The 27,144-nt window shown below is 42.0% G+C and overlaps 1 protein-coding gene across 1 annotated transcript; it reads right to left on the bottom strand.

The window, feature by feature from the left end:
- Positions 1 to 9,307: 9,307 nt before the first annotated feature.
- tspan7 (tetraspanin 7) lies at positions 9,308 to 23,181 on the bottom strand. Its single transcript, XM_075479285.1, has 8 exons — positions 23,027 to 23,181; positions 15,992 to 16,180; positions 15,629 to 15,703; positions 15,441 to 15,536; positions 13,335 to 13,490; positions 13,033 to 13,116; positions 12,835 to 12,920; positions 9,308 to 12,729 (listed from the first exon to the last, which is right to left on the bottom strand). The coding sequence occupies exons 1-7, from the start codon at positions 23,090 to 23,092 to the stop codon at positions 12,852 to 12,854; spliced, it is 735 nt and encodes a 244-aa protein (XP_075335400.1). The 5' UTR covers positions 23,093 to 23,181; the 3' UTR covers positions 9,308 to 12,729; positions 12,835 to 12,851.
- Between the last annotated feature and the right edge of the window lie 3,963 nt (positions 23,182 to 27,144).

Here is a 27,144-nt window from a genome sequence, read left to right as displayed (position 1 = left end):
TGCAGCGAAAGAAGGGACTGACGTTGCGTCACCACATCCCACATTCTGTTGCGAGGAGAAAACACCTCGGGCGCACGTGGGCAGGACGGAGCACGTTATGAATATTCAGTAACCGAGCCATCGGCCCATCGCTCCGGCTCTCAGTGAAGCCAATCAGGCGGCGATGTTCGTTTCGGAGGCGGGTTAAGAGGACACTGCGCCAATGAAAAAGGTCATTGTGTCGTCTCCTCTCGAAAACAGAAAAACCAAAGCGGGACGAGCTCGAACTCTGGTGCATGAAGGCCCTACTGTACTGCGCCGGTATCACCCTGTGGTTTTACTGGCATCCTGACATCCTTCCAAATCTGTCATTCAAGCACGTTCACATTTATTAGCAATGTCGTCACCGTTGTTCTTAAAGTGATTTTCCATTTGTTTGTTTTGTGGGATTCTGTGCAGACACTCATATGTGTGTCACGGGGTTATTTGGGGTCTGAGGTTTGGTGGACTGCAAACCCTCATGGGGCAAATTTGTGACCTTTGCACAGACCTTTGTAGACAATTTACCCGATTTATTGAAAAAGTTGTTGACATGAAACCACTCGAGGCATCCCGTTTTGATCAAATTGCTGGCAAACCCTGAATGGTGTGTAGAGGAGCCCAAAGCAGCAGGGGCTGAGCTAAGTGGTGGGAGAAAGGTGGTCCTTCAGAAAGCTACCCACAGAACTGGAGTTTATTCAATACACTCCTACTTCATGAATCAAACAATCAGACTTTACTATAATGGCCTTTTTTTTTCATACAGACTGAAAGTGCTGTACAGAGTGCGAAAGCAAAAAACAACAAAAATAAGACACTCGCCCCAGCCCACCTACCATTAAAGGATTGTGTTCTGAATTTAAAAGTGGGGGGAAAAAATAGATATAAGGGATGAAAGCACTGATTGAAGACTTCCGTGATTACAGTAGAGCTTCTAAATATACAGTTGCAGTGAAAAAATATGAAAGTAAAAGTATTGCTATGCCGTTAATTTCCAACATCCTAAAAGGATACTATCAGACAATAGACATACTTATCTAGATCACTGTAAAAGGAAATATATATGCCACTCACAGGAAACGTTAGAGATGGTAAGTGGCCTTAATATTATCAAGAACATAAATTAGATTTTTTTGTTTTTATTTGTAAATTAAAAATGTTAACATCTTTTGTGTGTGCGATTAAGGTCTGACCATGGACCATGGAAAAATACTACATTTAGCTAAGCAATGCATATGTAGTTATTTCATGTACTTTAAATCTAACATTCTCGTGACTTTTGTCAGTACATGTGACTCCTTCTTTAACCTTTAACTATGGATAATTGCATATTCATTTATATTGTTGTAATCATAAAACTTTGAAATGACTGTAGATTATTACATTATTTTGTCTCCCAAATACAGTGGAGTGGTTGATAAAGTTATATATCTTAGTATATGTTACTTCTCCCCTACAAATACGTGTTTGGATCAATAATTTTGGCTTAATGGCCTTCCTTTAGTTAATTTTTTAGGGTCACTCTATGAAATCATACCATAATCTTCAGCTCATATCAATAGAGCAGCAAAGTCAAACATTGAAATCCTTAATTACTAGCAGTGTGAAGTCTCCTAATTAACATCCTAAGCACAAATGCCGTGATGGAATATGTACTGAAAGTTTGATTGCTATTGAGTTCTACCACACTAGCAGTAAAGCCTCGTTCCCACTATGCAGTCCGGTACGGGTCGGTTCAGAACGGTACGGTACGGGTCGCTTTGGGGTCAGCTTGCGTTCCCACTGTACAAAGGGGTGGGCGGAGTGCGTGCCGAAGCGTAAATATCAAATAACAGCAAATAACAAATAATATCCATAATTTGGAACCACCTCCAAGCTTCTTTAGCTTAATGCGACACCAGCTCGCGGTCCGGTTGAAACCACTCTCTGCCATTTTTGCGGCAATCAGCTGGAAAACTTTTTCGTTTCGCACAGCGCCATCGAGCTCCCGCTGCACAGCCTCCTCACCAACAAAGGAGAGTAGAGCCTGGAACCGGTCCTGTGTGCTAGGTACCCCAAGCAGAAGGGTTACAAAAATGGTAACGGGTACCATGGGACCGGTACGCTTTCGTGGTAATGGAAACACTGAAATTAGCGAACCGTTCCGACCCGACCCGTACCGGACTGCAAAGTGGAAACGCGGCTAGACATATCACCTACTTGGTCCTCTCCTTTAGGGGTAACTTTAGTCAATAAACCAGGTGCAGCATAGTCAGGACTTTTAGATTACACTTAAAACTACACTGTTGCACCAGCCAGTTTCCAGCAGTGATGGTGGACAGCTGAGTTTCCTTTACCCTTCAGCTGCTGGTAAACACGGGGACTCCCACACATCCTCTGCAACAAAAATAGCCCAGCTGCAGTACTCGTTACAGTATGAGCACTGGTGGTGGTGGTGGTGGTGGGTGGGGGGCAAAATCTGATCTTTTGTAAACACTTCTGGTCAAGGGGAAACAGTAGAAATGTCCCTCTGCCTTGTGTCGGGTGTTAAATAAACACATAGTTTTAACACATTTGTGTTGAAGCTCAAAACAGGTTCACGTTACAGTAAGAGAAAAGCTCCTGAGATATGCAGGAGGGCGGGAAGACAGGTGGCCTGACTCATGCTGCATGCCTAGAAACCAAGGTATCTAGGCACAGTTTGTTCTCGATGAGAGCAAATGAATCAGCGTTCATTGTTGACATTGTTGCTCAGCAAGAATGGGCAGAATGTGAACATGGATGGTAAAACCTGCCGAGCTGGTTTCTTTTTTTCTGTGGTCCTACTTCCGTCTCCACATTCGGTGTGGCTTTTGTCTCGTTAATTTTTTTTCCAAACGCCGCCGATACCACGCCTGCCAACCCATCAAGCAAGTGTTCGAAGAAGTATCGGTATTTGAGTTCTGAGACGAGCATCAGGTAGACACTGAGAGTGAATTTATGCCAGTATTATCAGCAAAGTGTACTTGGGAAGATGAACGCTCTCCGCAGAAAAAAAGGAGGCTGTCAGTGTTGTATTGTTCACGAACGAGGTGCAGGTGCTTCGTTTAGCTAAAGCACTGCATTTAAAATGTGTCGTGGATTATACAAGTCACCTCTGAACATCTTAGAATTGGACTACCACAACAAGTAGAATACTTCACATTCCTATTCACTGCACTCAAGTACACATGGAAAAGTAGTCAGATATTTTACAGAGTACGTAAAAGTAGGAATACTCTGATGTAAAAAAAACCTCATAATTATAAACTGGCTGTGCAATACTGACCTAGTTTTCTGTACAGAGAAAAACACGACAAACTCGCATTCACATCCAATCAGGAGAGATCTGGTAGTCTAACTAGTTGAAGTGTAAACCAGCATAGATGGTAGGTTAACTATGCTCAGGGTAATGTCTCTCGCTGAGTGAGAATGACTTGCACGCATATGCTTTGAGTCTATGAAAATGGCCTGCTGAGACACCGATTATACTCTATATGGGAATATATCATCAATATATCCACTATTAATCCTAAAGTTTGTCATTTAAATAGCACTGGGGTACTATCAGTACGATAAGCAAAGAAGGTGTCAAAGTTATTATAAGATTATCATTGGGCTACTGATGCAAATTAGGAGCACGCTCCGCTTCTGTCATCACTTTATATATATTTTTAATTTGTAAAAGGTAAAGGTAAAATCTTAATCTGCAACACAATTCATAACATGTCATTTCATTGTGAAATACAGTAGAGTGAAAGTATAAAACAGCATAAAGTGGAAATGCTGCAGGTTGTGCTATTAAAAAAAAAAAAAAAACACGGCATGCTAGGGTGTGTGTTTCCCCCCCTCTGCTTGAAGCTTGCTTGGTCCCTGTCCATGCTTGCTTTATCCCAAATCTGCCTCAGACACAAAGCTTCACAAACACATTCTTAGCCCCCCTCTCTGAAGATTAGCTGATCCCAGATCCTGCAGAAAAACAGAAAAACAAAACAGGTCAGCAGAGCCAGTGTGCCCCCCCGCTTGCTGAGCAGAGATTAAACAGAAACAGGAGCTGGCTTTGCTTTCTCAACAGGGCTGTCAATCACGTACCCCACCTTACTGACTTCATCTATTCTCCCGTGAAAGGCCTCTCCACTTGTCAGGGGACGCACCGCGCCTGAATGCAACAGCGAAACCCGGATCAGTTCGGGAGGGTTTTTCGTGATTGTGTGTCATGTCAGAAGCTGAGCATCCGCAGATTACGGCGGGTGTCATCATCATCATCATCACCATCCCAGAGGCTTCAAAGAGTGCGGGAGAGAGGAGAAATTGGGGAAGGGGAGGAGGAGGAGGAGGAGGAGTAGTGGGGCACTGTGCTCTAAGAACAGGCAGCTTGAGTGGGAACTCTAGTACTTGTCATCACAGCTGCATGTTGCTCAGAAGTGTGAGGCGAGGGTGTCAGCGGGGAAGCTGGAGGCGAAGCAGCAACAGCAATTAGAACAACAACAACAGTAAAAACAACAGCGACAACAGCTCGCATCACAAGCAGGCAGGTGGAGCGAGACAGGCCTGCTACATTACTGTATCAGGACGCAAATGAGGCATCGCTTCGGAGCTCACGGGGGAGTGGGCTCTCTGTTTCATTGGAAGGAGGCTTAAGTGCTCCCACTGCAAGTTTTCCAAATGAAATTCATAATAAGATCAAATCAAAGCGGTCAAAGCGATTCCTGACATGAATTTAATAAGATTTTTTCATCTGATTAAACGACCATCTGAAAACACATTTCTTCTTCACTGGGCGTCGCGCATCACTTAATGTTGTGATTTGAAGCTGGTAGTCCTCGCTAAATCATTCCTTTGATGAGAATCCCTTGGTGTGGCGCATGTTCCACTTTAAACAAACACTATAAGCTTAGTAAGTTTATCTGAGATGACTTTTGAAAACGCTGATGACTCCTAGATCATGTCGATGTTTTTTTCGGAATTTAGTTCCAATTAACTTGAATTCTCCAGCAAAAAATGCCAAATATGTTTGATTATAGTCAGGGACCAAAAAAAAATCGATGAACCAAGAAGTTTGTTGTTTTTGTAACACAGTAGTCATTCCATGGATTCAGACGACCAAGTGTTCGTCTTTAACTTAAGAATGTGAAGAAACAAGGTCAACTCAAACCAAGAAATGTGAGAGAAAGCACAGGAATCCATGATTTACAGGAAGAACTCTCCAAGCAACCCTTTGCTGAGTACCATCACCAGTCCCAGAAAGGTGCAGTATTTTCTGTATACTTCATAGCTGAAGTATCTACAGAAGCTTGGAGAAACCAGTCCTGCCACTTATGAAGCAGGGCTGTTCGGCTCTTTTGCATGTGCTGTGAGGTATGAATCAAACGAGAAGCTAGAACAAGAAGTACTGCCAACTGTCGCCAGTCTTGACAACTTTTCAGACCATCCTGGCAAAATTTTATTGCATTTTCCAAAAAAGTTTCTAGAAACAAATCTAGTGGCTTTCAGGACAAACCTGAGCTACTTGACGGGGAATAGAGTTGCTGGTGTTGCTCTTCGAGGGCAGGATCTGTATGAGAGCTGGTAGTAGTAGAAGCTCACTGCACCGGCACAACAGCATGTAAGAAATGTCGAGAAAGGCCTCAAGATATTCTGCCATTTCTAACGTTTTTCTTCATGTGACAGTCCCGTTTGTACATAAGGTACATAGAGACAAAATCTTTGTTAAAAACAGACATTGTTTTTTAACTTACGTTTGTTCAGTCAGAGGCTTCTTCAGCTCTGCTGCAACAAATAACATTACAGGAGGTATAACTTAACACACTTAACCTTTTTTTTTTTTAAATTATGACTTATTAGAGGTACAAAACCAGGAAAAATAAAGTAGGATGATAAATAAACAAGGAGGTTAGCCAGCCAGGCAGGCTCGGACTGGCAATCTGTTCGATCGGGCAAATGCCCGGTGGGCCAGTGGCCTCCGATTTTTTAAAATTTTTTTAAATATACGTTTTGGCTGAGCCAGGTGTGCAATTTTTGTTAAAAGACATGAACTGCAGTGCACGAGTCCCCATCAACCATAACTGAATGCTTTCCCCTGCAATCACCACCAGGGCACTGTCCAAATATGATGCAACATTATGGAAAAAGCTCTTTGGCATTCAGCCATCACCAATTGAACCATACATGAGATCATGCTGTATCTTTTTGAAAGACCAACTAGATCAGTTTTTTATTTTGTAAACATTAAAATATTCAGCACCACGGCAACTTGTTTTGTAATTAGATCAGTTTTCAGTAAGGTAGAGTTAATGTTCATAAAAAAAAAAAGGTGTAATGCAAGTTCAACTGCATATTGAGCTGTTATCAAAGCTGAAATACTGACTTGTTTTTGGAAGTGTTCTATCCTGTTTGAGGTTATCTTTAGTTTGTTGTGCTGTTCAAATGACAGGCCACTGACAGGTGTCTCTGTTATTGAGACTGTTCTGGCGTCTAAGATGTTGAAACTTTAGCAGTGGAAGTCTTGTTACGTTTTGTCTGGGATACGAATAGTTCGAGAAGGAAAAAAACAACAACAACAACAACAAAGTGCTATGTTTGCTGTTTTAATGAGAAAAAGAAATCGGCATCTGTACTCTCGCTCTTTTCATAATTAGTGCTGGCTGCGCACGTAAGTGTTTGTGCGCCCTGGACTCCGTTTTGTGCGTCTGTGTGAGTAATAGCGCTTCCCCGGTGAATGCCTCCCTCCAGCCCATAAGCCATTATGTGCTGTTGAGAGGCGGAGGCGAGCCAGAGCGCGGGAGCCAGCGGCACGCACGCTCCATTAACAGACCCACTGCCGCGCCGCTCTGCCGATAATTTGCGTAACGAGGTCGGAGAGAGCTCCGGCGGTTGGTTGGCGCGGTCTGCCTGAGAAGCTGCCTCTCCTCTCCAACGTCACACCACTTCCCGGCTTCGCTTATGATCCGGCCCGCAGTAGCGGATAAGGGAAGGAGAGAGAGACGGAGATTGCAAGCGTGTGTGTGTTCCCCGATTCCACGAACGCGGTTTCCTTCCCGCTTTATTGTCTCAATGTTCCGTTTTCCGCTGATGTCCAAGCGCCATCACATGGACGGAGCAGATGGTGCATGCCAATACCGAAATTGATGTAGACAGATGAATGAAAAAAACAACAACACAAAAAAACTTTAGAAAATAGCTCACTGTGAGATGCAGAGAAATGTAGTTGGGCCAGTTAACCTCATTAGATTACTTTTTATTATGTTAATGACAAGGTAGGTTAGAGGAAATTTGAAAAATATGAAGAGGAGGGGAGTTTAAGTTGTCCATAATTTTTGCTTTGTATCCTCTTCCTCTGCCTTTTTAATCCCTCACTGGCTTTGCTGTTATGGCTGGAGAGTTTGGGGCCTAATTGCCTTATTGGCCACACCTGTGAAGGTTCAGGAGGGCTCTCATTCTTAATCTGCTGCAGTTCACCGTTCTTATTTGCTGAACTTCCTAGATCTTGCCTTAATTTACAGTTAGTTTGTGAAATTCTTTATCTGTAAAAAGCCCATTAGTCTCATTTTTATATGGCAGACCTTGGAGCTCACATACCCCATGATAACGGAGAATATTTAAGGTGTATCAGAGCCCCAGTGTTTGTGTTTCGTAGCTGGTCAATGCTGGAATGATTAATGACCAGATTTACTGTTTGAGCCCATTCATTTACATACTGCGGGTCACATTCTAAACACAACCATCCATCCATTTTCGTGGGGAGGCTGGAGCCCAGCGGTCATCGGGCGAGAGGTGGGGTACATCTTGGGCAGGTCGCCAGTCCATCACAGGGCCACATAGAGACAAACGAGACGAACAGCCACACTCAGTCCTAGGGACAATTTTAGAGACACCAATTAACCCAGTGTTCCACAATTCTGGTCCTCGGGAACCACTGCCCTGCATGTTTTTGATGTTTCCCTCCTCCAGCACACCTGATTCAAATGAATGGCTCCTGATCAGGACACTGCAGAGCTTGATGATGAGTTGATCATTTGATTCGGGTGTGCTGGAGGAGGGAAACATCGAAAACATGCAGGGCAATTGGTCCCGAAGACCGGAATTGAGAAACACTGAATTATCCTAACATGCATGTTTTTGGTACAGTGGGAGGAAGCTGGAGTACCCAGAGAGAACCCATGCATACACGGGGAGAACATGCAGACTCCACGCAGAAAGGCCCCAGCTGGGAGTTGAACCTGGAAGCCTCTCGCAGTGTGGCCACAGTGCTAACCACCGCACCACCGTGCAGCCCCTAAATACAACCAATTTAGCTAAATTTGTACTATTTGGTGAATGAATGAGAGTAGGTGACAGGGAAGCAAATTGTAAAGCACAGCAGGATGTCAAGGCTCGGGTGTTTTCACTTGATATAGATCTCATTTGAAGGCATTAGCAGTTTGCGAATACTTTTTCTTCTCTCTTCTGTGAAATTAACCACAATGCATTGCAGTCTCACAAGTAGAAATAAGACAGCAAGCTTCCCCCCCTCCAACTGTTATCCAGGATTGAATTTTGCTTTGCTTGAATATTCATCTCTTTAGTCTGCTTATTTAACTAGGTTGAGGTTTTGTTATGTGTTTCCTCATGTAAGTCAGATTAGCTTAATTTGACCAATCTTAGCAATACACAGTAAAAGTGTCTATCAGTTTCTAGTCACTTTTGGTGTCCAAAAGACTTTCTAATCAGTTATCTTGAATTTTTTTAAATGTCCAGTGGTTCATGTTGTTTTTTTGTTTTTGTTTTTTCAGTTATTTGGTGAGATCTGTCCTGAGGTTGATGTGAGTGGAAATGAGATTTCCTTCAGGCCACCTCCTCTTTTAAATCCTTTGTCAGTTTTTGAGTTGTAAATTAAAAGTGCAAATATGTCTATTTGAGCTCAGTGTCCATTGTTCTTTGTATTTTTGTTTAATAAAAAGTTCTTCATTGAGAACTTTTTTGGTACCAAAAAACACCTTAGTCTACCGTAAACATGGTTTACCTTCTGACATAACCGCCTCTATCTCAAATGCTAAAGCTTAGCATCCCGTTTTAACTGCTTAACGCCAATTGATTTAAATATCTTTCAAATGATTAAAGGAAAAAAAAAAACTCACTAAAATTCAGTGTTTATGCTCTAAACTAACTATTTGTAGTAAGATTTTAACAAGCATTGTCAGAAGGGGTCATATGGAAACATTTGCAAGGACCAACAATGAATACAAAAAAAAGACTGTGCACACACAGCTACATGAACCAGTGATATCAGAAATGAATTGACTTCAGACAAAACTGTTATTCTGTGTATTTATTGATAATAAGACCACTGATGGTGATTTAGTCAGTAGTAGACGGCATGATGCAATCCCTCTTGAGTGTCTAGTGACCCCATGTGTAAGCTGGATGGTATTGCAGCTTTATATTTACAGAACAATTGTTTGGAGAAGAGAGAGCTGGAAAACATACATTCACAAAATAAATGTACAGCTTTAAAAGCAAAAAAAAGCCACAAGCAAATACTGACCAAAAAACTCATTACAGCACAGCCACAAAGTCTAGATGCTCGCTTTGGCTGACACACGCTCACGGTAGAGCTAGATGAAGAAAACAAAATCACACACACTCAAGCACGTACAGGATAGAGAAGATGAAAATCACTGGATAAAACTGTAAACTCAACGCAAACCAACCCATAATAAAGATACAGCTAAACTGTGCGTTACTCTGAACAAAACATCAGCCACAATTATTTTCTTCAGTTTCCTAAAAACTATTAAACAAATATAGATAAAACAGCACAAAATGTGATTCAAAACCGTTACACAACAGTTATACTGATTAGCATATTAGAATGAGAAACATTACATCATATAAATTACATTTCCAATACATATCTACAGATGAGGATGATGATGGCCGCAGTAGGTCGATGCACTACACAGAATTCCATAAATAGTAAATGAACATTTTTTGAGTCCTGCGTTCCTCTCTTCGTAACAGATTGCTGGCGTTACATTATAATCCACCAGACGAAAACAATTCATGACCCAGGTGAAGCTCAAAACTTGCTTAGTCAGCATATTATGTTTTCAGCTGGGCTCTTCAGGCTAAATCCTGATAGTTGCTTACACACGAAGACGGGAAAAACAAATACTAAAACGTCACTGATGCTTTTAATGAAGTGCTTCTCGTCAAGCAGCATCCTACATTATTTCCCCTTTGGAGGGCTTTTCATCCAAACAACATCACCGCCGCAAGGTGTTGTGTCTCACAATTTCGTCAATCCCCAAAACCAACCATCGAGTCCCCGACTCAAGCTCAGATAGACAAGGAGCCAGATGCATAAAACACTGTGTGCAAAACAAAAACTATGCATTAGCCCCCCCCTTTACATACCAGGTACTTATAAAGAAAAAAAGTGCATATCTCACAGAATCTTAAGACCAGAAGTGCCCGTGTTTGTTTTTTTTGACCTGGCTCCTCTGTATTCAGCCACACGTTTCAAAGTTTATTTTATTTTATTCATTTATTTATATGTATGTATGTATATATATTATTATTTTTTATTATTATGTGTGTATGCATGTGTCTGTTTGTGTGTATGTGCTGGGGTGGGGCAGGGTGGGGTGGGGATGGGGGCTGCTTTTAAACATGTATAGCACTTTGTGCTACATTTTAATGTATGAAAAGTGCTTTATAAATAAAGTTTGATTTGATTTGATTTGATTTGATTTAGACCAATTTGAGCCTCGTATGCGGTGGAAACAAAAAAAAAACATAACATACACGAATGAGAGTAAAAAAACAAATTTATTTCCTGATTTTTTTGTTTCTCATTGTTAATTCTATAAGTCTTAGATTTCTAACATAGTATTGCCATTAACTGTGGGTGCCATTAATAAATGCAGCCGTGCGTCACGGTTGTGTGGAATTGGCTGTGGAAGACCTTTGCTAATGAGAATTTCAAAAGAAAATGAACATTTAGAGATTTTTGGGCACAATATTGGCACATGCAAAGCCAACATACCATGATGCATCTGTACATCTGTCTCTCCTGATCACTTTCACAACAGCGCTGTGTTTGATCCGGTGCACAGGTTCCGCGTACATGGTTGCAGGTAAACAATGTCTGTCATATGCTGTCTTTGTGTGAGGTGATATGCGCTTTCTATTCTTTTTTTTCCATTCAGCAGTTTTATTTTAGTGTTTCATTTGTGGAATCACAAGCGGAACAAGAAACGACTTATTTCTCGCCTTTCCGTCAAAAGTGTCTCAGCTTTACATTCAATAAAAGCTCCTTTTATACCGTTGCTTTCATTGTCAAGCCTATTATGCTGTGGCGCAACAACATTTTCATATGGAAATGAAAAATTTGGGTTCTGTCCGCAACCATTTATGGCTAAAAATAGTGGAAATCAGTTTCATGCACAGCATATCGTTTAACAATGATTAAGATTGATTACAGAGAACCCTACATACGCACAGGTTCATAAATATGGAAAAAAGAATGTGTACATGCGGTTCTGGCTCTGTGAGTACACAGTTTCAGTCATGAAACCACACAGGTTTATGCATCTGGCCCCCAGTGCGTCTCAACCTTACACTATTAATGCCTTTGTAAAGAGACCATCCAAAAGTGTACGCTAAGTATGTTAAACTTAAACCTAACAGAGTGCTCGATGATTCATTCAGAGCCTGGAAAGGTCTGGTCACACCAACATTTAAAAATGCAACGCTTTGCAACAAAATCAGTCAATTTCAGTGGAATCAAAGCTTTGCGGAGGCAAAGAAGATTTGCTAGAATCTTCTCAGGCATTGGTCTTGAAAGTGATGACTCTGACGGAATAAAATGCTAGAGTTCAAACAAATTTTTTTTTTTTTAGCCGTGTTGAACATTCACTCTGTTACAGTAAAAGCAGCTATAACGAAGATAAAAGGTTTGGCGGATTTAGAGAAAGTCACCGTTGACTGTTCCAATCTAACAGGGTCAGTTGGTGTGACAAGGCCTTCAAACTCCAAAATAATGCATTTCTTTCCCCTCATAGAACTAATTAAATAGCATAAAGTAACAATTTAAGAGTACGTTGAGGCTTACACATCTATAAAGCTGACAATTCATTTTAGCCACAGAGGGAGTTTTACAACAAAGATTACGTTTGTTCACTCCGGACTAAAGCTTTAACTGATATTCCATTTCAGTCATAATTTGCTCAATATTTTAAATTTTACATTTTGGACAAAAAAATATTTGTTCTTTATCTGAAGGTAAAAAATACTCTACAACAATTCTCCTTTTTTTTTTCTCCCTCTCCCTTGACAAATAATGATGAGCAATAGCAAAGTCAAATGCAAAACTAAACCTATCTATTAAACGATTATTTTCAGGCTTAAGTAATGTCATTGTGTACAAAGGTGCGCAGTGGCCTTCTGAGGAGACCAACACTGCTGTCAGTCCAGACAACTCTGCTCTACCTGTTAGCTGTGGGCAGCACTGATCGGTGATAACTGCTAATGAGCAACTTTTACGTCAAGCAGCGATGTGATGTTGTGGTATAGAAAGCTTTGACACAACCGCAGCTGATCAAGGAATGGTGCTTTACAATGAGATACATTAAGATATTACATTAGGATCACAGGCAGAGAGACTGACAGAGGTAAATTCAAATTCAGATGTGTTTTGGGAATTTACTCTCGTCTGTTCTTCTCGTCATCTGCCTAAAAGAAAAAAAGAAGAGTTCACAGTGTAAGACTTTTTTCGCCGTCTATTTGTGGTCAGATGATTTCGGCTCTTTGAAATGTGAGGTTTTAAATGTCTCTCACCTAACACGTCACATCGGCTAGACCATCTCATACTGATTGGCTGTGATGATCCTGGACAGACAGCAGGCCAGCAACATGCCTATCAGCTGAAACAGACAGAAAGCCCCATAAAAAACGCATCTCTCCACCATCCTACCATATGTTTAGCATGCATTCAGTGTTTTTCTTTTTTTTTTTTCTTTTTTTTTACTCCTCTACCTGTGAGAATGCGATTCCAAATGTCACTCCCGCAATAATGGCCATGTTGGTTTCCATGAACGAAGTGACCAACTCAAAGCAGCCCTGAAAAACAGGCGGCAGGTTAGTCTGCAGAGGGTACCAGGACATGTTATATGTGCAAATTACGGGCAGTATGGGTATGTGGGACAGTATCTGAGGCGGTTGTTAGTGCATGGAGAAGGCAGAGGTTTGAAAAAGTATATGAGGATCGCCAGACGTCACCTAATGGATGAGATTTCATAGTCTGCAGGTGAAAAGTAGGAAAACGGTATAGAACCTACCTGGTGGTAAACCTTGTTCGGGGCTAGAGTGGCATTGCGGAGGTCTTCTGGGTTGCAATCAGAGGAGTCAAAGCAGCAGCTGGCGGGAATGCCATTGGAGGGGTAATACACACTGGCAAACCAACTGGTGTAGTTGTAAACGCCACAGCAACGCAGCTAAAAACAGAAAAGGAGAAAGGTTTAAAGACAGTAAGACGATCTATAGTGCGGCTCTCAGTAGGTTTTGCTTTGAAGAGACCCAAATGAAATGGTTTCTAGTTAAGCTGTCCATCTATAAACAGCACAGTAATCTCCTGCAACTGCTGGGTACTGTAGTTTTACTGTAAACATTTCATGGTCTGGACTCCGTGGTGGCCAATCCTTGTGTGAAAACGATGTCTTGTGGTCCTTAAACTAGTCATTCACAATTGAGGTGACGCTGCTTTTCTTACCCCGATGCACCCAGAACTAAATCTGGACTCATCAGACCACATAACCCACATCCACTGCCGGTCTTTTTGAGTTATTAAGTATCACTGATACATTTTTTTTTTTCAGGCTACGCAGCTGTTTTAGTCGCAATACATTGAGTTCTGTTTGCATTGAGTATGCAGCAATGCTCTGACTTTCATTATTAAACGTTGTCACGACTCCTATTGTTGAATTTTCCTCAGTGTGTTTTTATTGAACGTTTAAGTTACCGCCAATCATTCAAGGTTTTCTTCCAAACGCATTTTTGCCCTCAAAGATAATGATTCATCACTATCCTTTCAGGAACACAGAATGTGATGTGATGTGGATATTTGAGGAATGAGAAACTATTCGCTGCATCAGTCATACCCATTTGATAGGTTTAACCCAGGTGGGTACAGCTGTTTGTTTGCGGCCAGGCAGTGTATATACAAACAGCAAGGGTCCTTTTTATTTGTTGTCCTCCTTGTTGCTACTGCAGATTTCTACAGAAGCCCTAAATGGACAAACCTAATCCTGGCTCCCGAGGAGACCCTTTTGTGTTTTTAGCAGCCATGGCAGTTCATCCTTCAGTCAGAAGGGTCAGAATGAGGTCAAGGGGCTCTTGAGCTGGCTGCAGACTGCAATTTTATCAGTATATGTCTCTGTGCCCAACAAACTGAACCTTAAATTCAATAATACTTTATCAATCCCAGAAGGGAAATGATGTTGCTGCAGTATAAATCATTGTTTTAGATCAATAACTAAATAAAAATCTGTTGCGCAGCAGGGACAGAGGTGTGGTTGAAATCGTCCATGACTGCACTGGGGTGTTGTTTTTGCAGCCTGGCAACAACTTGGTAGATGATGTCAGACGTAGCTGCAGCAGGTGACAAAGGCGAATTCTCTCGGTAGAAATTCACAGCCAACAGTTCAACATCCGAGCGCAGAGATGCTTTAAAATGCATTTAATGCAGCAGACTATGTATAAAAACAGTACACATTTTCCATAGCGAATGGAACTGGAGTACTATGATTCATTTCTAGGTTATGAAAAATTCTCTATGCAGGTTTATTCCTCTATCATGACAAGAGCCAAGACACATACGTTTGCTTAACAGTTTGTTAACTTGTTTGTATAATTGTTGACGTAAAATCTACCAGGTACCATTTCATTTAACTTTGTGAAAAATTGGAGCCAAGGGAAGAAGACAATGTTATAGATAACTTAACTTATGATGAGTGGAGGAAAAAGGAGAGGAACTCGGCAATCAAAGCTGTTAGCGCACAGTCCATCATCCATTGTCTACTCTGAGTATGTGGTGACGCTTACTGGCCAGCACTGGTAGTACTTCCATCTGCTTACCATTTGTAGGCTTTTTTACATGAAAGTCCTTAAAAGTCTTTGAAAACATGAAAGCAACACAGCGGCAACCAGCTCATCTTGACTTGTTGACAGGCAAATCCTTTTGAAGAATTCTGGGAAAGTTCGTTTCTCGTTTAATGTGGCTATCAAAAAGAAAGAGAAAAAGTGCCCCGTCTATAGAATAAAAGAGGCTGCGTAAATGTGCTGGTGAATGAGAACCACATTGTGAAGTGCTTTGCAGGATCATGCCAAGATTTAAAATGGGATCTTTCCTCTTCAAGCCTCTGACAGCATTTAATGTTGGCACTCACCTTGTGCTGCAAGTTATCAACAGCACGGCTCGCCTCGTCTTCAGCGTTGTAGTTCAGGACTGCATCAGTGTACGTTCTGCGAAAGGTTCCCTTTATCTGCAGCATGGAAACATACACAGTTAATCCTGAAAATGAACGCAGAATTACACAACCTTCTGCGTAAATAGCTGCATCAAAGGGATACTGACCTCATGGCGAAACACAAATCCAGAGATCCCCGCCACTAGCTCAGCCAGGAAGACGAGTGACAGAAACATGGCATACTACAGAGAGAAGAGGGAAGTGGGTGATTTGCATAGTTAGCATTAAAACCCTCTTCCTTAGGTGGATATCATTTGCCTATGGTTGCACGCACTCAAACACACTCAATTAACCACCATTAACCGTACAAAGTGCCCTGCAGCATCTATTGGATTTCTCATCCCTCTCTGCAGGATAGAGGTCAAACATTATTCCTTCTATCGTGCGACCTCAGGGTAATTAATCAGCGCCTACAACACTACTCACTCCCCGCAACATAATACTCCTCCCTCCCTCTCGCAGCCTCTCACCAGCTTTAGCATCCATGGGCTTCCTCTGCAGGTGGCAAAGCATCCAAACAGGCCAAAAACGATGATGACGGTCCCGGTGCCAATGAGGACGTATGGGGCGTTGGTGGAGTTGTCGGCTATCAGAGAGATGTACGGGCCCAGCATCAACTTCCCCCATACTCCTACTGCAAGCAGGATGGCTCCTGTTATCTAAAAGGTGGGAGTTTGGGAGATGGAGAGAAAGCACAGGGAACAGAATGAAAGCAGGGAAGAGGCCTTTATCGCTGCACTTGTGCGATATTACAACAGTTGTGTCTTTGCAGTGTGTCGAGGGGGAGGAGGAGAAAAAAGATCAAGGTGGAACAAAGAAAGGAGAGCAATTAGAATAAGGAGGAGGAGACAGAAGGCACAAAATCATCTGGTGTACGAAGTGCAGATCGCCTGCTTTATGAATATGCCTGCACACACACACACACCCACACACACACCCACAGAGAAAGATAGAAAAGGAAAGAGGACAAATCAAAGAAGCTCTTTGATCCGAGGCGAGACGCTTCCTCCTGTTGCGCCTCTCTTAGCATTTCAAATGAAAGCCACGGATAAAAGAGCGTGTTGTTCGAGGCAGCTGAAGCGGCGTGTGTCTCAGCTGGGTTTGTCTTGCTGGCACTGGGAAGAGAGTGGGGTGTGGAACGGCTGCTGATGATCTGACTCCAGCGTGGGCCAACTCATCTCACAGCCTTCCTTCCAAGAGGAGGCTGCTCACCATCCTCCTGCCAGGCCCTCTGACAACAGAAGGAACAGGCTGTGCTGAATGTCTCTGCGCACCATCAACACCTTAAAACCGAGGAGAGGGTTCTCAGCACTTCCCTCTTCACTATTTGCCAGTGAAAAAAGGGAAGAGAACTGATTAACCATAATATAAAAATCCCTTGCTTGTACTGAGACCACCATCTTCCCTTTTTGCCTGTAATTCAAAACAGTCTCAGCGGGTTATTGAAGCTGTAAACCACATTTGCACTTTGTCCCATTGGCATGCTGTGCATATAAAGACTGGACAAAAGTTTTTCACCGCAACAAACAAAGCAGCAAAGTGTCCTTCTCACTTGTACTTTAAGTGAATGCCTGTTACAGCTACAGTGTAAAGGCCTCAACTTGAAAAATTCTCATAAATTTTCATATCAACATTATGGCATACAAGGACAAAGAGCCTCAGCTGTGGTCTATTGACACAGAAAACTCTGCATGAAAGGCAGTTCTTGAAGCAAGAATAAGGCCAAAACTACTGGTATGTCTACAAATGACTGGTTAAAGGTGGCAACTAACAATGATTTTTATTTAATCCATAAATGATCAGAAAACAGGGGAGAACAACTTCCTAAAGCCCACACTCCCATAATCAAATTGGGTTGTTTTGTTAAAAAACAGCTAGTCTTAATACAACATAACATAATTAATATAAATCCCTTAATTGTGCCCATGTATTTGTCTGTTTGTGCTTACGTCTTTCACACAAAGAAGTGGCCTCCTTTATGAAAGGAAAAGGCTGTACAAACAGGTATTATTGACAACCTGCGGGCAGCGGATGCTGAGGTGAGAAAGCCCACACAGCGTATTGTCAAACTCATCACATGCAGATGAGATTTTTATTTAAAATGGTCTCTGAGCTGTCTATCTAAATCCTACCCCTCTCTGCAAATGCTCTTTTATCCCATTGCTGCAGTATCGCACTATGACTGAGAGATCACGTTTGTTTGGAGGACTGATTTGAGTTGGTCGTTGTTCGTATTTTTTCTGTAACTAATTAGCAGATTTGGGTGCATCTGTCCTTATGAAAGGAGACACATGAACAGTCAGCTGATGAGATTCATGACAAATAATCAGGACAATATAGGTAAAAGTAATCCCTGCGAACAAAAATGTAAGACTTTCAGGTGCTCCGAATGTGCGGCGTCTTAAGGTGTTTCTGGTTTAATGACAGGCTGATATGAGTTTGTTGTGTCACCTGCCACAGCCATGACAAGCCCAGAGAGTGCAGCCCACGATCAGTGAGAGATATCTATAAATAAATAAAACTGTGAATGAGTCAAGCCCACACTAATGCAGTCCCATAGAGAAAACGGGGAGCTAGAAACGAGCATAGCAGGTCCCATTCCGATCTCATATCCGGACATCCAATAGCTGAACTGGTCCACGGTGGAAAACATTGTTGTTACATGATAGAGTAAAAGAAATTGTCCAAAAAAACATACATTTTCCTGATATGCTTCTCTTTCAAAGGACAGACAGGCAGATTCCTCTTGCTTTTATGTGACGATCAACATTTCGCTACATTATTACGTAGTCGTTTGAGGTCTGCGTACTTCTGTCAAAATGCCCACATGCAATATCTCGCTAACTGACACTGCTGATTTGGCCAAAAAAATGCTCACAAGGACGTCTGAGGAGGGGAAGGCAGAGGTGTTAGTCATCCGACTTCCCTGCAATAGATCGGTCTCACATGTCCTCTGCAGCCCTTTCCCTTTTAGGCTCAAAGTACCCAAACTCATCTCTTAAACGACCTCGTTTTCAGCTGAGACCCGGGCTGCGGCTCCTCTTTATATGGAGTTTTATATTAACTTGGCTCATAATGTAAGCCACCTGGTGAATCTGAGTGCAATATATATATAAAAAAGCCAAGTGTGTCAGTTCGTAGCTACATTTGTTTGGCATCGGTGTGGTGCTGAACAGGCTGCTAAGAGTCTATCTATCAGAGCTTCTTCACAGGGTTCGTCACGACATTAATGCAGTTTTTAGCTAACGAGAAGTTAGAGCTGGTCGAGCTGTTAAGAGATCTAACTGTATAAAACACTTTAAAATTAGAATATCGGCTTAACTATCCATGGCGAGATAAATGATGTAGATGTACTGTAGCTCTCTATGCAGTGGTATAGATAACTGCTTCAACAACAGACCTTGGAACACTTTAAGGTGTTTTTTGGGTTGTTGTTTTTTTTGGAAGGATGCTCTGCTGTCACTCTTTTTACAGACTTGAATGCATTTACTATGAGAGACTTCAGGCATAAAGCAAACAGACAAATCCTTTACCATTGTTTTGTTAAAACATGGTCAACGCATCTGTGTTTCTGTTGAGAGACTGGATACTGGAGACTGGAGACATGGATAGACGATGCTGTTGTTTAACGCTTCAAATTAAGCACCTGACAAGCAAATGTCAGGCGAAATCATTTCAAAACCCATTATTTTCCATGCGGCAGTTGGGGTCATTGATTTGCAGCTTTGCCCTGGATAGACCGACGCAGCGGACTACGTTACATTTATATTTGCAGAATTTTTTTCACTTTGCTTTTTGCTCGCAAATTTAAGAAACTTTGGCTCGATTAAACGAAGACTTGGGCCAGAAAACATGTAAAAACTGTTGACAAATGCGGCTGAGAGCCAGAGCAACAAGTCAAAACTACAGGTCTTCAACATGAAAACATTAAAGTCATAGACACAAATGTTATTATATTGTCATATCACACAGCCTCGCTGCACAAAAGGGTTTTAGGGGACCTTACATCATCAACGACAAAATGTCGCCGCATAAGAAATTAAAGGATCATCACGTCTTCGCCCAACTTTTAATACCAATTGAATCCGAGGAGCACGGGCGAATAATTCAGACTTTGTGCCTGCTGCTGAACTCTCCACACTTTCAGAAGCCCTTCCTTCTCCCCTCACCGCCACCCACCACGTTTTGTTTTAAATTCAATGCCCAGCCAGCCACCGTGGTTACAGAGTTTAAAACGGGTCACCCCCACCTTCCCCTTAGCCTCGCTCGGACTAATAAAGAAACAGACGGTGCAATGACAAAGTATGCTGGCGAAGACACCACGCAGCCTCTACCACCTGCTCCGCATTCCGCTGGCCAGTGAGTGTGCGCCTAAAGAATGGCGGCACAGCTCTTCACACTTGAGACATTATTTGCCATGACAAGCTGCTGACAGTGAAGCCGAGGCCTGACACGGAGACATCTCTCCCACTTTCCAAACGAGTGGCAGCGCCCTCTCCCAAGATTCGCCCTCAGGGGTCGAAGAGACCCGCTGAGCTGCGAGACACCCCTGCACTTTGGCCGCCTGAAACCTGATGCCGTAGATGTTGCGGAGTGCGTACAGACCATCCAATCCAGACTAAATATAAAAGCTCATGTCTGTGACACCGCTACATGTCTGGAGAGCAGAGAAACGCACAGCTCAGCTCTCCTTTTCGACCCTTCTGGACTTGAGATCTTAGCTGGAGGACTGAACTCAGCTTTAATTTTCCTTGGCAAAGATTGGATTCACTTAGGTTTTTCAAGAGCGGTCAATAGAGGTGTTGACACATCTTACAATAGCTTCAGCACCTTCGCACATCTTACGTTACCGTCACTGGCCAGAAATCTAGCAAAAATGAGCGAGACTGCACAAAACTCAGTCCCACGTTGTGTTAAGCGCGACTAACGTGTCACCGTCGATGGGTTCTTGCACAGTTGCAAGATCACATTTGAGGATGGGAAGCAACGAGGGGGAAATTCAAGGGGTGTGCCACATGGTTTTGACCTGTCCGCTCCCCAGAGCTCTGACAGCGCACAAGAAGACGCAGTCAACTCACTGAGGCATGCATGCTATCATCTTCATACAAATAAGTGTTATTCTATATCTTGTGCAATGCTGCCTCGCAGGTCTAAACATAGCACGGCGTCGAAAGAAGAAATACTCCGAGCTTGCAAATTCCAGCATTCTTCTCTCCTTTTTCGGATTCTCGTACGTTGCAGAAAACTGGACACATTTGTGTTTTGAACTACCGAATGAAGAAAGCAAGTCGTGTGAATATGAACACCCAAAGGTGTGCGTTTGACAACATTTTCTACGATAAGATAGAGAAAATCTTGAATTTCCTCATCAAGCTAATATTTAACAGATCACTGACAATGAGAATGAGCCGGATTTTTTGTTGCAGTGATTCACAACACAACAACTTCCCCCAGCACAGCTTCTAAATAGCACTGTAGGAGAAGTATGATCATCTTACTTTATGATAAACTGAGTATTTTTGGACAAGGAACTTTTGGTTAGATTAAAAACAAAAATGAAACACATCATCTCAGGCTTTGGATAAGTGCGATGAAGATTTAAAAGCTATTTTCTTATCAGTTGACTTAAAAATGGTTTAACAAATGAATCATTAACGTAAACACTTCTAAAACAATCTAAACAATCAAAACAAGCTACGCCACTTTCCATCACGACAGAGCACAGCTGAAACATCTGAAGTCAACAAACCAAACAAGCGGAACATCAACATCCTTATCATTCCTATTCACTGCAGTACTTTTGTAAATCTAATTACACGACACAGGTTACGTACTTCCCTTTCTATGAAAAACTCAACCCGAAGCTCGTTTGAGTAGTTTTTCTGCCCCTATGTACTCTTATTCAAAAAGTTAAATTGAGGGCTACGGTAAATCATATGAAGACACCCAGAAAGCTACAGGCAGCACAACAGCTGACAGCATTAAGATGCACGTGAACATACCAGCAGGAATAACAATAATAATAATGATCCAACGTTCCAATGCTGACATAGCTGTTACATATCTGTTTGTAATTTGTATTACTTGAATGAAATAGGTGACAACATATTCCAAAAAAGCTGGAACTCCATTCCTGTATGCAGTGGAGGAAGAAAGATTCAGAACTCGCACTTAAGTGAAAGCAGCAGTGTTACAAAAAAATGTAATACACTGCAAATAAGAGTGCTGCATTTAGTCTTGGACTAAAGCCAAAAGTAGTTATTAGTTCCTAATAAATAGTAAAAGACACACACAAAAAAAAGCTCATTATGTGGCAGAATGGGTCCTCATATATAAACATAATGTAGCTTATAAATCGAATTATCGCATTTACAAGTAAGCGATATAATTTCAAGGAGTCCTATCAAAAACATTTACATGGCATGTTCTTTAAACACAGCATAACATGTACATTACCATGGAAACATCTTGAGCCACTCCCCATCTTTTCATGTTTTGCTTTCAATGAGGCAGACTTATTTCAATAAGTCAAAAAATAAAACCAACATCCAAAAAAAAAAAAACAACCCAACATCTACGGTGGATGCACAGAAGCTAAAAGAAATAAGAAGTCCAGCTGCATCTGGACAAGTGGGATCATCTTAACAAAAAAAAGGCAGCCAACATGCAAAAAAGAGCTTTGGAATGGAGAACTATCCAGGAAGACTGCTTAAAGAAATGACAGGAACGCTTGTCTGTGAAGGCTCGGCCTGTGTTGAAGAATAACGGTGGCCACATCAAGTATTGACTTTCGAGCTCATTAAAATTGTACAAACGTGTTTTTGCTTCTGTTTTCTCGCCTCATATAATGCATGTTCATGTTCCAGTTAAATGCTGCACCCATTTCCCATTTTCCAGGGAACGTATCAATAAATAATGGGTGGCTGAATCTTTATTTATTTTTTTTCTAACCAGACGTGGTGAGGAGAGTAAATACTCAAGTAAAGCACGGTGTTACATTCCACCACTGAGGGTGCAGGGTCCCTTTAAGGATCTGTGGCAACCAGTCCAAGATGCACAGGATGTGGCCAGAAAATGGGCTTAAAAAACGGGCCTTCTCGCCCAGACCAGGCCTTTAAAAATGCTTTCCATCAGGAGTTAAATCGCTGCGGCTATGTGAACATCCTCCACCTCGGACTGACAACCATGATGCTACGATGGGATACGCGCACTGACGCCCAGCAGCCAAAAACATGTGTAACCTTTACCCCAGTTATATAACAAGGCAGTAGACGTTCACATTTATATGTAAATGCTAAAAAGGGTGGCGGATTTTTGTTTTGTTTTGTTTTTTTCCCCACCTAAAACGACCATTTCTCCAAACAACAGCATGAATCCGTCGATGATGCTGGCACCGTCCACCCTTCATCACGCACAACAAAACACACACGCACGATCGTCGTCCTATGCAGGGCTTTGTCAGACAGAAAAAAAAAAGAAAAAAAAAAAGCCAGAAGATACCTTACCCAAAACACGAAGGAGTACACGATGAGTAGCGTTTTAAGGCAGGTGATAACCGGTTTGGTCTCCATTGTGGACCTCCGCTTGAGCCGCTGTGGAAAAAAACCGAAACGTCTTCGGAAGCTGTCGCGTTGCGCCCTGCGCGGATGTGGCCGCGCGTCATCACTCGCTCAGCCAGCAGGTTGCACTTCCATATCTGCGGTTCGCATTTAGCATCAAATGGCATCCTCAGCCTCTTTTGGGACAAATGACTGATGTTACTGTTGTGAGCGCTTATAATATCGCCAGTGGCGGAGGAAAGATGTAGACCCCACTTAAGCACAAGTAGCCTACCTATTGAAAAAAATCCTCCACTGCAGATAATATAAATATATTCAGAAGTTAGTTTTTAAGTTGTGTACAAGAAGGCCAAGCACGATCCGGAAGATGTAACATACCAGATTTTTTTAAAAAACATTTTTTTTTTTAGATATAACTGAATCCTCGTTATTGTCATCATGAATCTTGAATCTGCTGATTGCCGTCACTTCAATGTTTAGTCAGTAACACTTACTCAGAAAATGGTGAGAAAGCCATCCCAGTTAGCCAGATCCCACTTTGACAACACAGTGGTGGAAAGTAGCTTTCATTGAGGGGCACATCATCACACCAGCTTCTTATACTTATACAAGTATATGCTCACCAAAATCTTAATTTGGTGAAGCAACTCGTGTCTAAATATGTCAAAATATGCTCTGAAATGTTAGCTGTTGTAGAAGAACAACCCATAATGCTGCTTGAGAAATGTTTTTTTTTGGTTACATTCCACCTCTGAATAGACCCAACAAGGACAAAAGCACAGGAAAGATCTGGTCAAGTATGCTTCTCTAGTTTGAGTTCAATAGTGGAAGCAAAATTAGAATATTCACTCAAGAAATATTTCCATTTGTGACGTCATCGAGTCTTCCCTGAATTCTGATCTTTTCTTCTCTGCATCTGAGAGATGCCTGGATATCCTTTGGTACTGAATAGTGTTAGTCACTTTGAGGATTTCAAAGTTAGTTTGTAAGAATATATGAAAAGAAGAACTGATTACGTTTATCATCATGGCTGAAGTTAACCTCTCAGCCAGTTTAAACTATGCAGCAAATTTGATATCTGACCAACAAATAATATACTGTTTTTATAAGCAAAAATGCTAAATTGGGCTTCACATGTGATCATTTTCTACTTTTCACGATCATTTTATGATGATCTTTTTTTTTTTGTGAGACATAACCAAAGCAACTTGTTCACTCGAGCTTCAGGGAAGCTCCAGGAAAATAAATGCTGTATCTCAGTATTTTCTGACCTTATTTATCTGCCGTCGATGACATTCATCTTTAGGTATGTTGGCAATGGAGGTCACTGTGCAATCAAGAATCAAGAATCACAAATCTTTATTGTCACTATGCAGGCATAGTGAAATTTTGTTCAATCCTGAGCAAATAGGCATTCTCTGATGGTGCTTTGAAACAGCTAAAGCATTAGTTATGTGACACGCTGAAAAAATGTCCGTCAGAGCTTCTCCGAAGAACATATGTTATTGCACCAGTGTTAATGTCACTTAATGATAAGATGTTATCTGTAATGCATTATGCACTTAAGTGTGCCCACAGGAAAGAGCAACTTATCTTCTTACGACCTCATCACACACTTTTCGGGACTGTTTCTACATTGATAAGTCAAATAAGGTTGTTAAATTGTTTTCATAATATACACATAAAATGTCACAGAGCTCTTGATTCTACACTCTTGGAGAGCCTCTATTCGAGACCTTGATTGGAGTTAGAGCCTATCCCAGCTGCCATTGGCTGACAAGCGGGGTACACCCTGCTTGGGTTGCCAGTCCATCAAAAGGGCAACACAGACAAAGGAGACAAAACAACCATGCACACACACTCCAAGGGTCAATTTTAGAATCACCAATTAAATTAGAGTGCATGTTTTTGGAAGATAGGAAAAAGGCAGGAGTACCCGGAGACGACCCACGCACACATGGGGAGAACATGCAAAGTCAATATATAAAGGCCCCAGCTGGAATTCCTTATTAGAGGAAGTACACTAAAGCCGAAAGGACAAATGACAGAAATGCAGGCGTCAAAATGAGAAACTACAGTATTTAAAACAAACGGGGAATTAGAAGATTAAGTAAGAAGTAAATATAGAAATTGTGGATCTCAAGTCAGCAGGCGGCCTGTTCCAGAGAGCACTGCAGGCAGCGGGGGATCTTATTTTGAACACAGCTGAGGCCAGCTGCTGACCCGAGAGACCCCGTTGGGTTCAAATCAATGAGCAAGTCAGAGATGTACCAAAGGCCAAAACCGTTAAACTCTTCATCGACCATTCAAGGGAAAAAGAAGAGACCTCGGTGCCGAAGTAGTAGGTTTAGTAGCAGAAGGAGTAGGCTCTCCACTCTGTGACGTTCTGTGGATGTTGACCACAGAAGTAGGGGTGGTGGATGCTCATCATCAAAAAAAATATCTTAAACGTGCTGAATCAACACTCCGATGCTATTGTGACGTTATACATGAGCAGGTAACATTCAGAGCAGAAAAGCGCTCCTGTTTTGGCAAAATAATACAAAAACAACAACAACAACAACAAAAAAAAAAAGATCTACATGGGTTTGTTGGGAAAATGATTTGCACATGACCATATTCTGTGTAGTCTAAAATTCTGTGTAAAAACGGAGGCCTGTTGGGGGTGCAGGGGGCACTCCTTAAGACCTTCTATGACTATTTTGGTGGCATCCGGCATTTTCTTTTGGAGTGGTCTGTTGGGCCAGTGGCATCTCGGCAGCGGACAGGAGGAGGCTGGAAAGACTGATTAGGAAGGCCAGCTGGCTTGGTTCCGGGATGCTGGGTTCCTTGACTCAGTTGAGGTGGTGGGAGGGAGGAGAATGACGGCCAAGCCATCATCTCTGAGGGACAACTTGTCCCACCCCCCCTAAAGAACACCTGCTGCTGTTAGACTGTACAACCTGCACTGTTCTCAGTAGACCACAGGCTGCACTGAGGCTCACACAAAAAAACGGGACAATGTGCAATTTCATCCCTATCAGGCGCATATCTCCATGTACAATCACCGGAACACTGTAAGTACATTGTAAATATCGATCCTTACTTATTGCGGCCGTATATATTCTGGCTGCTTAAAGGGATAGTTCGCCTCTTTTGACATGAAGCTGTATGACATCCCATATTAGCGATATCATTTATGAACATTGACTTACCCCCCGCTGCGTACTGTGAGCTGAGTTCCAGCCTCGTTTTGGCGTTGACAAAAGTAGTCCGGCTAGTTGGCTGGGGTTTAAAAAATAAAGCGTTTTGCTTCTCAAAACAATATGCCTTCAAGAGTAATACATTTGCATCACAAAATCGTTCTCCAGGAAAAAGTCAGACCTCACAATCGCTTGGCACTATTTTCTCTCCCTTCGTATCACTGCGCGCTGCCGCCTGCCGACAGCCGCACCTGTTACGTTGTTTACTGCTCGAAAGCAGGGGACTGCTCGGTCTGTAATTCGGTCTGCACGGTCTAAACCAGCATGCAGTGATACGAAGGGAGAGAAAATAGTGCCAAGCGACTGTGAGGTCTGACTTTTTCCTGGAGAACGATTTTGTGATGCAAATGTATTACTCTTTTGAACGCATGTTGTTTTGAGAAGCGAAACGCTTCATTTTTTTTAAACCCCAGCCAACTAGCCGGACTACTTTTGTCAACGCCAAAACGAGGCTGGAACTCGGCTCACAGTACGCAGCAGGGGGGTAAGTCAATGTTCATAAATGACATTGCTAGTATGGGATTTCATACAGCTTCATGTCAAAAGAGGCGAACTATCCCTTTAAGTGATTCATTCAATATTGTATGTCGCATCTTATTTTTCTATAACCAATACAACACAATCTCTGCCCATTCACAAACATAAAATTACGCATATGCAGATTTTTTCTATCCTACTGTCCTTGCCGCTGTAACATTGTGAAGTCCCCCCCTGTGGGACTTATAAAGGACTATCTTATCTCGTCATTTTCCATATAATTAGTTCAGCATACAATGTGGGAGACAAGAGGGCGAATGACGTGTATACTGAAGAAACCTTCAA

Source organism: Odontesthes bonariensis, chromosome 12, assembly GCF_027942865.1.
Source record: "Odontesthes bonariensis isolate fOdoBon6 chromosome 12, fOdoBon6.hap1, whole genome shotgun sequence".
Classification (NCBI taxonomy): domain Eukaryota; kingdom Metazoa; phylum Chordata; class Actinopteri; order Atheriniformes; family Atherinopsidae; genus Odontesthes; species Odontesthes bonariensis.
The sequence above is the reverse complement of the archived record's forward strand: the minus strand, read 5'-3'. Positions and strand labels throughout refer to the sequence as shown.